This window comes from Lotus japonicus, chromosome 6 (assembly GCF_012489685.1).
Source record: "Lotus japonicus ecotype B-129 chromosome 6, LjGifu_v1.2".
Taxonomy (NCBI): Eukaryota; Viridiplantae; Streptophyta; class Magnoliopsida; order Fabales; family Fabaceae; genus Lotus; species Lotus japonicus.
This window is the reverse complement of record NC_080046.1, coordinates 11082409-11097591: the sequence shown is the minus strand read 5'-3', so window position 1 is coordinate 11097591 and position 15183 is coordinate 11082409. Positions and strand designations below refer to the sequence as shown.

General features: G+C 38.0%; 1 protein-coding gene across 1 annotated transcript; it reads left to right on the top strand.

Moving 5' to 3' along the window:
• The first annotated feature begins 11642 nt into the window (after positions 1–11642).
• On the top strand, positions 11643–12882 carry LOC130724893 (uncharacterized). The gene is made up of 3 exons (XM_057576161.1): positions 11643–11672; positions 11764–11839; positions 12116–12882. Exons 1-3 carry the CDS (start codon positions 11643–11645, stop codon positions 12880–12882), a joined length of 873 nt encoding a protein of 290 aa, XP_057432144.1.
• The last annotated feature ends 2301 nt before the right edge of the window (positions 12883–15183 follow it).

Here is a 15183-nt window from a genome sequence, read left to right as displayed (position 1 = left end):
TTTTGGTCTGAACATTGGTGTGAGGATGGCTCTATAATCTCTCTAATCAGAAACACAACACTGTCAAGGATATGGGAAGCTGTGAAAATGGAGTATGGTCATGGAATTTCAAATGGAGAAGGAGACTTTGTGGTAGAGAGGTGGTTTGGTTGGAGGAATTGTTGTAATGAGAGCACGAGTCCAAGCCATATCTTGGTTTTTAATTAGTTTATATACTCCTTGGGGTTTATCTCTGAGTATAGAAATTTTGTACTCTTTTTCCTTAACCAGGTTTTTCCAAAGGGGGTTTTTCCTGGTAAGGTTTTAACGAGACTCAATTTCTATACTCATCCCCTTAGGAGGGGGTGGGCTAGAGGTGGGTTAATCTGCTAGTAGGAGGTTCAGTGGTATTGTTACTGTAAAAGCTTTTACATTTAGCTTCTTTTGTTTTCTTATTTCTCTCCTATTTCTCTTTGTATTGTATTGGGTTGAAGTACTCCTTGTACTTCTTTCAATATAATTCCATTGACCTATAAAAAAAAACTTTTACATTATATTTGAGAGCCATTTATCAAAAGGATTCCAAATGTTCTTCATTTTTGGTCTTCTTTCTCAATTGATTGGGAATCAATACCATTGTTGTCTGCATATCTCTTCTTCTTCTTCATTGATCAATTCAAGGGTTGAATTGTGCACCATAAGGTTTAGTGTGTGAAAGAGCAAGGTTCTTGTTCTTCCTTGGTTGATAAGATTCAAGGTTATTGGTGTAATTGCTTTGATTTCTTATCATAGTGGAAAAATCGCATATGTCATGAAGACTGGATGTAGCCTCATCCAAACAGCTGAGATGAACCAGAATAAACCTCTGGTGTGATCCTTTCAACCCTTATCTCTTTAAATTCTACAATTCATTTGGGTTTTATGGTTCTTGATTGAAAATTTGGGGCTTTTGGGTTTGCATGTTAATATGGTTCAAAATTTCAAATTGATTCATTATGTGTATTGTTCTTGATTGCATGAGTCTCATGTATGGTTGAATTAGGTGATAATTTCGTTTCCGTTATAAAAATATGAGATTTGCATGGTTTGCTTTTTTTAACAAATTACCTGTTACTATTTTGTGGCAATCTATTTCCTTGGTCTAGTAATAGATTACAAGACTTTTTTGACTTAAAAATTTGTGATCTTTTTGATATGTGATAGTTTTAAGAACCTAATTCAACCCCCCCTCTAAGGTTTTATCCATTCTTAAAAAATGCTTTTAGTTAGTTTAACATTTTTTTTAAACTTAGCTTAAAAAATGTTAAACTAACTAACTTTAATACATTCACATTCATTTTTTATTACATCTCATTTTCACTTTTTTTTAGGCTTAATACATCAGAAGGCCCTGTAATTGTAAAGGGAATCAAATCCAGGGCCTAGAAATTTTTTGCATCAAATTGGGTCCCTATAATTTTTTTTTTTAATTCAATTAAGGCCAAAGTGTGCCAGCTCTCAATTTTATCCCAGCCATCATTTCCACGTGGCTTTTATTATTATTTTTTAATTTAAAAAATAATTAAAAATTATTTTTAATTCCAACTCAGTTAAATAATCAGAAAAAAAATTTAAAAACTTAATAAATAACCTAATCTAATAATCTAACTAATAAACTAATCTAACCTAATCTAATCCCAAATCTAATAATCTAACCTAATCTACATAACAAATCACCAAATTGAACCCAATCCCAAATTGAACCCTAACTGAGGAGAACGAAGAACACGATTGAGAGACTCTCAGAAACAGCTCCACGAACGAGAGAGTTGCAGGAGGGAGGAAGGAGCTGAGCGAAGGGTGAAGAACGACAAGAAGAGAAGCGAACGAAGCTTGTTGGGTCGACTGAGATGAATTCTCAGAACCACGAAGCATTGAAGAACCCAAGGCTCAGTGGTCGTTCATCCACATCTTGTCCTTCACCCTTACTTTCATGCAAGACCTGTGGCTGTGGGAAAGAGGTAATTCTCTACCGATCCAATTCCAAGAATAACCCAGGAAAGCTATTTTGGAGGTGCCCTGATTGGAAGGTAATTTCTTCTCTACTGATTCATGTATAATCATTCATCTGACCTCTGGTTCTGCTTGTAATGTTTGATTTTTCAATTGTTCCAGGAGAAAGGGACTTGTGGTTTTTTCGAATGGGATAGAGGTGTTGCTGCTGAAGATGGTATGCAGGGTTCTTCAAATCTGAATGAAGACATAAATGACATTATGGAAAAAAGGATTGCTAGTTTGAGGGAAGATGTTAAGGAAATAGTGCACAGGGCAATTGTCAAGTTATGTGAAGACATGAATGAGAAGGACAACAAAATTGAGATGATGAAGATGAAGCTGGAAAGAGAGGGATTGAAGATTAATGTGCTCTTGTTCTTTTTAGGCCTTACTTTGGCTGTAGCAGTGTCAAAGTTTTTCGGGGTGTGGTGGATTTAGGGCTTAGGTTCTTATGTGTTGTCCAAGTTGAACTTCTTTTGTCTGCATTGTATGGCTTTTGTATTTTGCCAGGATTGAATTGAATGCAAAAGGTCCTATGTAATGAATGCAACCTCCAGCATGATTTAATGCAATGCGTTTTGGTTGTTTTGAACATAAAGTATGGTCTTCAATTTTGTTATGTTTTCCCCTGCAATGTTCCATAACTCATGCACACAATAAAGTATACTTGCTGCCCTGTTTTGGCAGTATATGCACATGATGCATAATTGTAAAGTAAATGCTTAATAAACAAAAGCCAAATTGTTATAGAAAACACAACCTCAAAACATGTGAGTCTTGAACATAGCAAATGTGAGCCATAAAGCTAATACAAAAGTAATGGAGCCAAAGTAAAGTCATCCAAGCATTTCATTACAATAGTTGGTGATGTGGTCCTATGTTCCACTAAATAACTATATCTAACATAACTATTACAAAAAAAGACAGATATGAGCATCTTTTGTTGTCCTGCAGCATCATGTGCTCCTCTTTTTCTTCAGATCCATCTTCTCCTTTTGATAACTCTCTTCTTTCCTTGGTCTCCTAGAATCCAATGACCAATCTCATTGTCTGCCCCTCTCTTTTTTCCCCTTTGATTAGGAGCAGCAGCAACAGGTTTCTTGGGTTGTGCAGCAGGCTTTGAGGGCTGAGCAGCAGGCTTGGAGGGCTTAGTAGCAGCAGGCTTCTTTGGTTGTGATGCAGATCTAGCAGCAGGTTGTCCTTCATGTCTTGCCCTAGCAGCTGCAGCTGGAGATGGTGGAGGTGGTTGTGGTGCTTGATGTCTAGCTCTGGCAGCTACAGCTGGAGATGCCGGAGGTGGTTGTGGTGCTTGATTTGTAGCTATGGCAGCTGCAGCAGGCTGAGATGGTGTTGGTTGTTTTTTGGCTTTTCCAGTGGCAGGTGGTGGAGCTTGTTTTTTTGCCCTTGAAGCAGGTTGGACTGGCAATGGAGGTGGTGGAGCTTCTTGAGTTGATGGAGCAGAAGCAGACACATCTTGTGATGTAATAGAGCCAAAGACCTGTACAGAAACAAAGACATTTGTAGACATTTTTACACAACAAAAGCATAATCAGATGCAACATGGCTTAATTTTATTACCTGTGAGAGATCCTCTCTTTGTGGTTCATTCTCTTCTTCAATGTGCTCATCATCAAGTGGTGGAGATGATGGAGGCAAAGGGCACTTCCTCTGGTTGTGTCCTTTTTGGTGGCACCTACCACATGTGTAAGAACTGCCTCCTCTTTTCAATTTGGTTGTATTCTTCTTATCTGGTTCATCAGGTTCCCTTCTCCTTAATTTTTTGGGCCTTCCTGGCCCTCTTTTAATCTCAGGAGGAAGGATGTCATCTTGACTCATCTTTGGCCATTTATTCTCACCATTAATTGGGGAAATCATGTGCCCATAGCAAATTTCATAAGTTGCTCTAAGGTAATATTGATGCACATAATTCTCAGGCTTAAGACCCTTATCATTGAAGCAAGCCACAACATGTCTACAGGGAATTCCATTTAATTCCCAATAGTTGCAGGTACATGATTGCTTATCTATATCAACTATAAACTGGTCTTCAAAACCAGCATGCTCAACTTGGAATAGACCTTGAGCAACCCAAGTTGCTACCCAATTACCACTATACTTTATCTCTCTATCTAGCCTCTTCCTAGGTTTAAGCATCACATTACCCTTCCATTTTTTACTTTTTTCTCTCAAAGTAGCAAATCTGGTCATTAAATACTTCCTAATCCATTCAAACATTTTTATAAGGGGTTTGTCCTTAGCAACTAAAATGGTACAGTTGAAAGCCTCAGCCAAATTATTCATGGTTACATCACATTTAGGGAAATAAGAAAAAGCATGCCTGCACCAATGTATCGTAGGGATTGCCATCAGCCACCAGTAAGCAGCTTCATTGATTTTTTTGATTTCTTGCATTTTCTCCTCCCACAGCTCCTTATATGTTGCTTTGGATGCCCACATCAGCAGGTCTCTAACCTCAGTTCCTCCACCAAACTTCTGCTTGAAGTTTGCGTACAAATGTCTCACACAATAGCGGTGCTCTATACCAGGAAAGTCCTCAGCAAACACTTGTAGCAACCCCTAGCCAACACAATCAGATTGTAATGTAAGTTAAGTAAGGCAGCACAATCAGATAAGAGAAGTAAATATAGGCTGTAAATATAATATGTTAATTTAGGTTACCTTTTGCTTATCACTGATGAACAGCCATTTTTTCTCACCATTATCCCCAATATCCCGCATCAAATGGTTCAAAAACCATCTCCAAGATTCTTTGCACTCAGCTTCAACCACTGCAAATGCCAGTGGAAAGTATTGATCATTTGGGTCCCTTCCCACAGCAATGAGAAGGATGCCACTGTAACACCCCGATTTCGGTGGCGTCACTTTAGTAACTCAAAAATAAAATAAAGCGGAAAAGCAGTTTTTTTTTTTGTTTTGTTTAAATAAAAAGACTTGTCGAAATAAGGTCTCAACCCAATCGCAATTAACAGCGATTAATATACAAAATAAGCACAGCCCTTGCTGCAACTAAAAACATCGTCACGAGTGTCCTCAAGTGACGGAAAGTAATATTAAGTAATTGAAAGTAGTGCCCGCGGGCAAATAAGTGCGGCTCATAGTCAGAGTCACAAGCTTTATAACTACAGTCCTCCAAGAAAATAAATTAGCCCCAAACGGCCTCCAAAAGACTTCCTACGCCCGACAAACTCCCTGTGATCCTCATGGAAGAGAATCACACAAAAAGCTAATAGTCGGGAACCTACCCTGCCCCAAAATACAACTGATGAATCAGAGCTATGACCATGACAACCAAAATCAGTAACTCTAACCACCCATATCCTACACCACTATCTTCGACCCTCATCTGATCTTCCATGAAGTCCGGGTCCACGTCGAAGGCTCAGTAGTAGTCATTTCGCTCCGGGTCCTCCCCGAACGACGAACCTTCTTGAATCATCTGTTGAACGTCTGGCAGCAGGCCGACCGCCCAAACACAAACATACAAACAAAGCCACGGCGCTAGGGTCAACTCACGGAATATAGTAGATAATACAAACAGCATGTGAAGAATAAGGGGGTATGTATATATATATATATGTTGTATATATATATTTATATGTTCTGTATTGCCTACCCTAAGGTATATACTTAGCATGCTATCAAGGCTCTAATAACAATTCAATGAATAATATCTCAACAATACAATAAGCATTATCTCAACAATTCCATATTGGGCGCATGTATGCATGCAATGTCAATTCAAACGTTGATCCCAAAAATAGGCATGTCAAGTCGATCCAACCCATTGGGTCGAACACAAGGACTCGCACACGCAGTAAATGACAACGCCAAGTCGGTTCTCTCATTAGAGTCGAACATACGGACGTTGCGCGCGTCTAATGACTATCGCCGAATCGATCCAATCCCTCGGATTGAATATAAGGATCCGCGCGTGTCGAAATATTATCGCTGAATCGGTCCAATCCCTCGGATTGAACTCACGGACTCACGCGAGTTTATATGGCGATGGCTGAATCGATCCAATCCATCGGATTGAATATAAGGATTCACGCGTGCCCGAGTGACTACCGCCGAATCGATCCAATCCCTCGGATTGAATATAAGGATTCACGCGTGTCAAACGATTATTGCCGAATCGGTCCAACCCGTCGGGTTGAACATAAGGATTCGCGCCCGTTAAGCCGAAGATAATGTCGATTATGCGACAAAATGAATTAATCAAAAGAAGAAAGAATGAACTTGGAACTCATAGTTCCCGGCTAAACTTTAGATAGCCAAACAATAAACTGCTCATCGAGCGAAGAGTACCGAAGTACTTGGAAACTTATAATTTCCGGCTAAACTTTAGATAGCCAAACAATAAACTGCTCATCGAGCAAAAGAGTATCAACATACTCGGAAACTTGTAAGTTTCTTCTAAACTTGGACTCGGCGACCCTTCTCATCTTTCAAACTAATATTCAAGCTCCAAGCTCTTATCTAAGGTTGTTACCATTATTCAATGGTTTTAGAGATTGATTAATGTCTTATGAGTTTTCCTTGAGAAAATAGGTTTCTTTTAATCTTATAATACTTCCTATAAGTTTCAGGGATCCCATAATCCCAAACAATTCCTTGAGAAGGTCTCGATCCATTAAAACATAACAAGGTCCGAACTCCGTTCGTCCTTTCGAACTCTCTCAAAAATCTCATAAAATTCGGCATGACTTGCCCGTTATCCTCACTCATCAGTATCACAGATATAAGTGGAATAGCATAACTAAACCAGCGCAATCAATAAGCATAAACAGCATATTCCAACACATCCTAGATTAACCAGCAAACGGCCGAAGCCTCTCATAAAACATTTTTCCATAAAGCGATAAACAATATCCAAGCAATATTCAATATCAACACAATAACCCAGTCGAATTGATCGACGCCTACAAGGAAATAGCTAGTAAGTAAGTTGCCCTAACCTCGAGTTGTTCTAGTCTCGCGGTGCAGGTCTCGCTCACAAGCTTGTTCAGTCAAGCCCAAGGTTTCCACAAACGAACCTTAGAGCAAACAAAGCAGAAATCAATCAAATTAAGTCGACATAATCGAAACAATACTAACTAGAGTTAGACAAAGCTCAAGAAACTTCAGAGTACAACACTTAGGCACGAATGAAAGGGCTTTCCCCGAATGGATGAGTTTTGACTCGATTCAAGTTTTGTGCAAAAACACTTTATTCGCTAAAACGTGCATAACTCGAGCTACAGAACTCGGAATGACACGAAACCGGCGCCAAAATTTCGACAATTGAAAGAGCTACGCAATGGCTCAGGTCATAGAGACCCAAAAATTATTTTTGGACACGGTACCCAAGCAAATAGGTTTCGGCCACTATGGAAAATAGGGTTTTCGAACTTTTTCTTCGATCTAAATCAATTCCTAGGTATTCTTAGGCGATATCTAGGCCAGGGAAACTCTCAGAAAAATTATCGGGTTAAAAACTGTCGCAGGGGTATTTTGGTCAATATTTTTAGCTCAGAATTTCAAAACTGAATTTTCGAAAAACAAATTGGATGGGAATGTCAACAACGACGTTTATGACGACTAATCCTACTAGCACTAAGCTCAATCGTCAGTTTTAAGCGTAAAGAACGAAACTTTGCCCAGAAATGGGTATTTGATGCAAAAATTGATTCCGGCGGCATTTCGTCGACATTTGACAAAATCTAATCCGCAGAACACGCTCAGAAGCATGCAGGGAATAAGTTTAGACACTGAAATCAGCTTATTTGAACAGTTTTACAAAAAGCTCAAAACTTTGAGCACAGAAAGACATAGAAGAAGTCGACAGATCTGACGATCAGAAGTGAGAGATAGTAACTATACCTCGATGTCTTCGATTAGCAACGAACGGTGAAGCAATCGGGCAAGAAACGGCGAAAATCACTTCTCCTCTTTCTCTCCTCCAAGCTCTCGGCCACTCCCTCTCCAAATGGCAATTTTTTGTTTTTTTTTTTCATTTTTCATATTATATATAGGAAATGGAAAACGCGGAAAAATGAAAATTTCGCGATTCCGATTTTTCCTACTGATTCCAACGTATTTTAGACACAATATTCTTCCCGCTGAATCTTCTAATTCTTCAAAGAAATATCAGTATGATTTTTGGTTTTCGAGGCTTGTTTTTAATGCTTACCGGCATTAAAAATGCACTTTATGCACTTTATGATATTGACCTCGGATGCAGAAACTTCCTTCTGAAGAAAGATTTGGAACGTCGATTAGAGTGAGCGTTCGCGGATGAAATCTTTATTTGAAGCCCCGAGTAGAAAAGTCTCCATCGTCCGTCGATTTTAGGGTTTCTGAACTATCAGGGATTCCGTTTCGGCAAACTTCCGAGTATCGGAATCAGACGTTCGTACATCCTAGAGTTTCGTATCGAAACGCTCGTTTTGGAAAGGAATAAGAGAAAGTCTTATTTTCCTCTAGAAGATTTTTGGAAAATTTCCTATAGTGTTCCAAAGCTGGAAGTTTGTTGGAAATTATATTCCTATAGTGTTCCAAAGCTGGAACATAGTTTTGTTTCCTAAAGTTCTTGTCCTAGGTTTTAAATGCGAATATTAGTCGTGCTATAACTCTTATCGACTTTGATACAATCTTTAGCTTTTCTTGAACTTTCTCCTTCACAAATTCATTCCATCCATTTACCCCTTGTTCAGGTTTTCCCTTCACGTTACATCAAATTAATCGTGAAAAGAAATTTTATTCGGTTTATTCCAACTCAAAAACTTGGGTCTCACAGCCACCATATTTGGTTTTGAGGTGACATCCATCAATCCCAATAAATGATCTGCAAGCGAGCTTAAAAGCAGATTTACATCCCTCCAAACACATATAAAAACAATCAAATCTAGGCTGAAGTGTGGTGGGAATATATCTCAGAATGATAGCTGCTGTGTTTTCAGGATTCACCCTCATGAGCTCAGCTGCATAAGATGTTATCAAGGTGAACTGCTTTAGGGCATCTCCCTCAACAGCCTCCTTAGCAATTTTTCTTGCATTCCAAGCAGTCCCCCAACTGACACCAACACTGTACTTTGTCCTCATCTCATGAATAATCTCCTTGACTTGCATTACCCCATTAGAATTCCTCATTCTGTCCTCAATGACCTTTGCAATCCACTTAGCTGTTGCTGCCCTATTATTGAATGTTCTTCCACATGTGTGATCAGGATTAGGTGTCTTAATCCTGTATGTTGAAGTCCCTTTTATATTGGCACAGTATGCAATGAACCTACATTCTTCTTGCTTGCAAGCAAACCTCACCCTATTCTTGTCATTCTTCTTGTTTATCACAGTCTTCCCATTCATCACAGAGTGTGCAAGGATAGCTTTCTTAAACTCTTATGTGGAAGCAAACTCCATTCCCAGTCTGAACTTATAGTCTTTGTCAAAGTCCTCTTGCCTGAAGCAAACTCAATGTTATGTTGGGCTGCAACTTCAGAGGGAATGAAACCAACATTATTATCACTTTCATCACCATCTTGAACACCATTGTTGGGCCCACTGTTTCTGTTCACATTATCTCTTCCATCACCATCCTGTTGTACATCAAATGGTTCATCCACATCATCAAACCCATCATTGGGCAGGTTTTTACAGATTTCATCCTCACTGTCTATGTTGCTAGCACTGCTCCATTCAATGTCACTGTCACTAGAGTATACTATCCTAATGTCATCAGAATCACTATCAGCAAGACATTTTCCCTTTCCTTCTTTAGTGGCAGGATTCACTTCCACTTCAGGCACAGTAGGAGGAGCTTCCTGAGTCATAGGAATCACTCCCACTTCAGTCACTTCCACTTCAGGCACTTCCACTTCAGGCACTGCAACAGTAGGAGCTTCCTGAGTCATAGGAATCACTTTCACTTCAGTCACTTCCACAAACACAACATCTTCATCATCCAACACAGCATCTTCTTTTTGCATCTCATTCCTAACAACTTCAGGCAATTTCACAGTATGTTCCAGGTATATATCAACCACCCCCAGTATCCATTGCATACCTAGCAACTTCCATAGCATCCTTATCATCAAGTATCTTCTTCAAGCCCTTTGCTAAATTCACTTCTGAGGACCACCACAATTTGTACTTATCATCAGGATATCCCAGAAGTCCCTTCACAGTAGATTTGATGGAAAAGTAACAGAATAAATCAACATTCCCATCAATTTCAGTGGACTCTCCCCCAACATATCTCAAAGGTATGCCTATGAAATGACCCTTATGGTGGATTCTGTTTTTGATCAAACCTTCTGACATTCCTGCAAAAGAAAACCTAACCTGTAAGTATTCAAACTCATAGCAAGTAAGCAAGTAGTCAAACCTATAACAACTAAGCAAGTATTCAAACCAAAAACAACTAAGCAAGTATTCATCCCCAACAAAGAACAAGTAAGCAACCATTCATCCCCAACAAGAAGTAAGAACATCCCAAACAACATTTTAATACGCAAATCAACAACTATATTCGTAATACCTGGTTCGACCTTTCTAAATACAGCACCAGCTTCTTCGAGTTTGTTGATCTTCACCTTCTTCTTCGCTCTCTCGGTTGGAGTTCGTTGTCTTCGCCTTCTTCGATCGTGATGGTGGTGGTTGTTCTTCGATGTTATCAAGGTGTTCTTCTGCTCTCTCTCTCTCAATCGTGTTCTTCGCTCTCTCTCTCAATCGTGTTAGGGTTCAATTTGGAATTTGGGATTGGGTTCAATTTGGTGATTTGTTATGGGGATTATTAGATTAGATTAGGTTAGATTATTAGATTTGGGATTAGATTAGGTTAGATTAGTTTATTAGTTAGATTATTAGATTAGGTTATTTATTAAGTTTTTAATTTTTTTTTCTGATTATTTAACTGAGTTGGAATTAAAAATAATTTTTAATTATATTTTAAATTAAAAAAATAATAATAAAAGCCACGTGGAAATGATGACTGAGATAAAATTGAGAGCTGACACACTTTGGCCTTAATTGAATTAAAAAAAAATTTCTAGGGACCCAATTTGATGCAAAAATTTTCTAAGCCCTGGATTTGATTCCCTTTACAATTACAGGGGCCTTCTGATGTATTAAGCCTTTTTTTTATTCTATTTTTCGTCTATTTTCACATCACCTCGTATTTTTCATTTTTTCTTTTCTATTCTTATCGATCTATTTATTTTGCAAAGGAAGTTGCTGTTCTTTGTTCTAACTTCTACATTTGGAATGGTCAAAAGTGACTAGAACTGGCAAATCAGCTGTACAACTCTGTCACAAGATCATTGTGCAGAATGATTGTTAAGAGAAACACAATATGTTCAGGGCATGGAAAGCCTGACAGAATGGCAAGGACTCAATGCTCAGTCAAATCACAAATTCCTAATCATCTTCTGTCTCTTCAGTGCACACACCTTGTGTCTTCATACTACTGATCATGTTATTCCTATTTGAGCCTTCTTCATAACTTTAGCACTCACATATCAAAAGGGTGTTGTTTCCTCCAAATAGAACACACTAGGAGAAGGAAGAACACAAGGAGAAAGAAACATTAATTCTTGTGTCTGATCTTTTAGCCACAAACGCTGCCACAAATGTCAACAAGTGATGGATATGATGAAGAGGTATTAAAGACTAAGTTATGTGTTTAATTCATTTCCCTTCTCAATAAGTCTTATTTACATCTTGTCTGATATGTTGTTACTTGGTACGCAGACTTTTGTTCTCAAAGTACACATGAACTGTCAAGGCTGCATAAACAAAGTAAGGAAAGTACTCCGAAAAATTGAAGGTAAAGTGTAGAGAAAACAAAACAGAAAATTAAACTAAATTTTTATTGCATATTTGGATACATGGTAGAAAACTACGGTAAAGGCAAAATCATGATGGACACTCGCAAAAGTTAAAGCAAGTTGGTTCTGTACACTATGATTTTGAGTTCATAGTGGCTTTCTACCATGTAGCATTTCCCTTTGTTTAATAAAAACAAAAGTTAGCCTTTTTCCACTATTTAGCTCCAAAATTGATGATAACATTGATAAAATTCTTTATTCTGAATTTGGACTAGGTGTCTACAAAGTAGACATTGATGCAGAAGGGCAGAAAGCAATTGTCACAGGCAATGTTAATTCTGCCACTTTGATCCAAAAATTAGCCAAACTTGGCAAACATGCAGAGATATTGAATGCTGAATACAACCAAGAGCAAGACAGCCATGGCAGAGGCGAAAATAATGACCACACTGCCTCTGAGAATCAGGACATGATTCCCGCATTCTTTGGCAAAGATCATTGGGGACCTGAAGGGTATTATCATCAAGATATGGGTGCCAAAACCATGGAAAGCGAGATGCATCAACGTTTCGCTGCGCCATTGTTTTTTGAAAATGCTTACAATAGAGCCAATCCAAATTTCACCAGTTTCACTGAAAATCCCATGATAAGGCCTGAAAGTTTTCAAGAGAAAGGTGCAAGTGATTACTTTGGCTTAGGGAGTCAAGAATGGGCACAAAACTTCTTTGATGGATCATCAATTAGTGAATATGGTTATGAACCATCTCTTATGCCCAACATACATGGATACTATCATAGTCATCCTTTAAAGATGATGCCACTATCACAAAACTTCTTTGATGGATCATCAATTAGTGAATATGGTTATGAACCATCTCTTATGGCCAACATACATGGATACTATCATAGTCATCCTTTGAAGATGATGCCACTATCCTCCTACAATCATCTACCCTATGGAATCAACATCCACATGCAGGAGCCACCAACTAGGAATGATTTGATGATGAAGACATACATGCTTCAGCATATGGCAAATTAAAAGTATTTCTGATTTTCTTTCAAAGTTAACCCTCACTAGGATTTAGTAATTGTCTAATGACCTACATTTCCTACAAAGCACATTCTACTATTTCAGCTGTATTAAATGACTAGAAAGCACTATCAAAATAATTTTAAGCACTGTATGCTATTATTGTGTTCACTTTTTTTTTTGGTGTTGAGCAAGAAATCTCATAGCCGATAGTTGTGAGACTAATCCCTCGCCCCATAAACGGTAGGAGACTGATCAAGAAGTGTTTTCCATTCACAAGAGTTGGGAATCGAACCTCCAACTACTCCAACTACTTGTTTAAGAGACAAAGTGTTGAACCACTACGCCAATCCTTTTTGAACCCTCATATCTAAATCTGCATATATATTATGGTCCTTATACAAAATTTTCCAATACTATCCCTTGAACCACAAATATTTCATAAAACAAAGATGAAATTCAAACTTCAAACTCACTAAATATATAGTTTAAACTCTGCAGTGTTTTACATTTAGCAGAATTAACAATTCAATGTCTTGTAAAATGTATTGATTTATTCTTCTCAACTTCAACAACAAAATTGAGATGTACTAGCTAGGTAGACATGAAACTGCATCCTTTAAATTTTCTTCTAGTAAAACAGTCAAATAAACACATGTTCGAATCATATCACCAATTCAGCTATATATTTCAGCTTTAATTTTGACTTGCGGGCTCCAAATATCATCCTGGCTTTGAATTAATCTAATATGGTTGAGTTGCAACCATGTCCAGCGCTTTTGTAGTCTTTGAGTGTCCTGTGCAAAACTGCCTGCAAAATGTAGAACTTCTGATCAGTAGTAGTATCAATAAGAGTCAAAGAATCCAAATGATGGAAATTTTTTCTTTTACTCGAAAGAGTACATGGATGTCAAGAGAAGAGGAAAAACAGAGTGAAATTAATGCAATACACCAAGAGAAAATAAGTACCTGCAACCTTGACACTGAAAGTTCTGCAGCCATCTCAAGGTTTTCTGGATATTTCTGGAATGAATAAAGACAAATATCCCATTACAATTATGAAATTAGTTACTCTCAAGACTCTATTACTATATAAAGGCATTACATTGCTCCAACCAAAAAGAAGCGCAGCTAGGAGATCTCCCGTTCCCTACAAGCATAAGAACATAACTAATTAAGCTTAAATTGTAACTGAATATTTCAAGCCATTTCTGTACATGAGTGGACTAGAGAACTTGAGTGAATCAATTTGAAAGTCAATTTGTTTGGTAGAAGTTTTTCTTGAATTAGATTGTTTCCTTGGAGAACAAAATGGATAAATTTCTTCTAACACGCACCAATTCAATTAAATGGGTAAACAGTATTGTATTGATGTGCTCAAATTTAACAAGGAGCATATAGCTACTGCCTACTGCAACCAATATGTTGCCTTTTGAATCGATAACTTTGTCATCCTTGTATTTTGTGCAATGAAAAGAATGCAAATAAAGGTGATTACTGGGGCAAGAAATAAGGCTATCAGAATCATTGAGTATAGTATAAGCTGAATTCATCCATGTCTGGTTCCAAATAAACTTGTTTCATACACTAATTTTTTTTTAATCACTGAACAAGCAATTTTAGTAAAACCATATGAATCAGAGTAGTATTTATGGAATATTCATACCGTAAAATGAGCTGATATTTCTGGAATCACGATCATAAATTGTTTGGGAGGTTTGAAGGAATTGTATTACGTAATTATTATTGATACTTGACAACGTATTAATACGATGAGTTGACTAAATAATAAAATTTAAACAAATTTAAACTTGATTACAAGCATAATTACATAGGTAAATAAATAAGAATATTATATTATATTCTAACACACCCCCGCAGCGAAGCGAGAGGTCCACCGATGCTGAGACTGGAACGGAAATCATAAAAAAGGACCCGGGGTAGGTCTTTTGTGAAAATGCCCGCAATTTGATGACGGGAAAGAATATGAAGGACGCGAGCCTGGGGGATGTCTTGACACCAGACACTCTACCTCTGGCAATTGTGTTTTCCTTGGGGACAACCTCATTTCTTGGTCCTCCAAACAGCAACCCACCCTCTCTCGGACCAAGATCCTTCATAGCAAATTCTGATGCGAGAAGTTCCATAAAGGATTGACGGAGTTCATGTGATGAAGCAATGAGGATGATGCCATCAACATATAGAAGGATGTAGGCAATGTCAGTACTCCGCCGGAAGATAAAAAGAGAATGATTAGAGGTTCTATATCGGAAGCCAATAGATGAAACATAGTTAGCAAATCGCTGATCC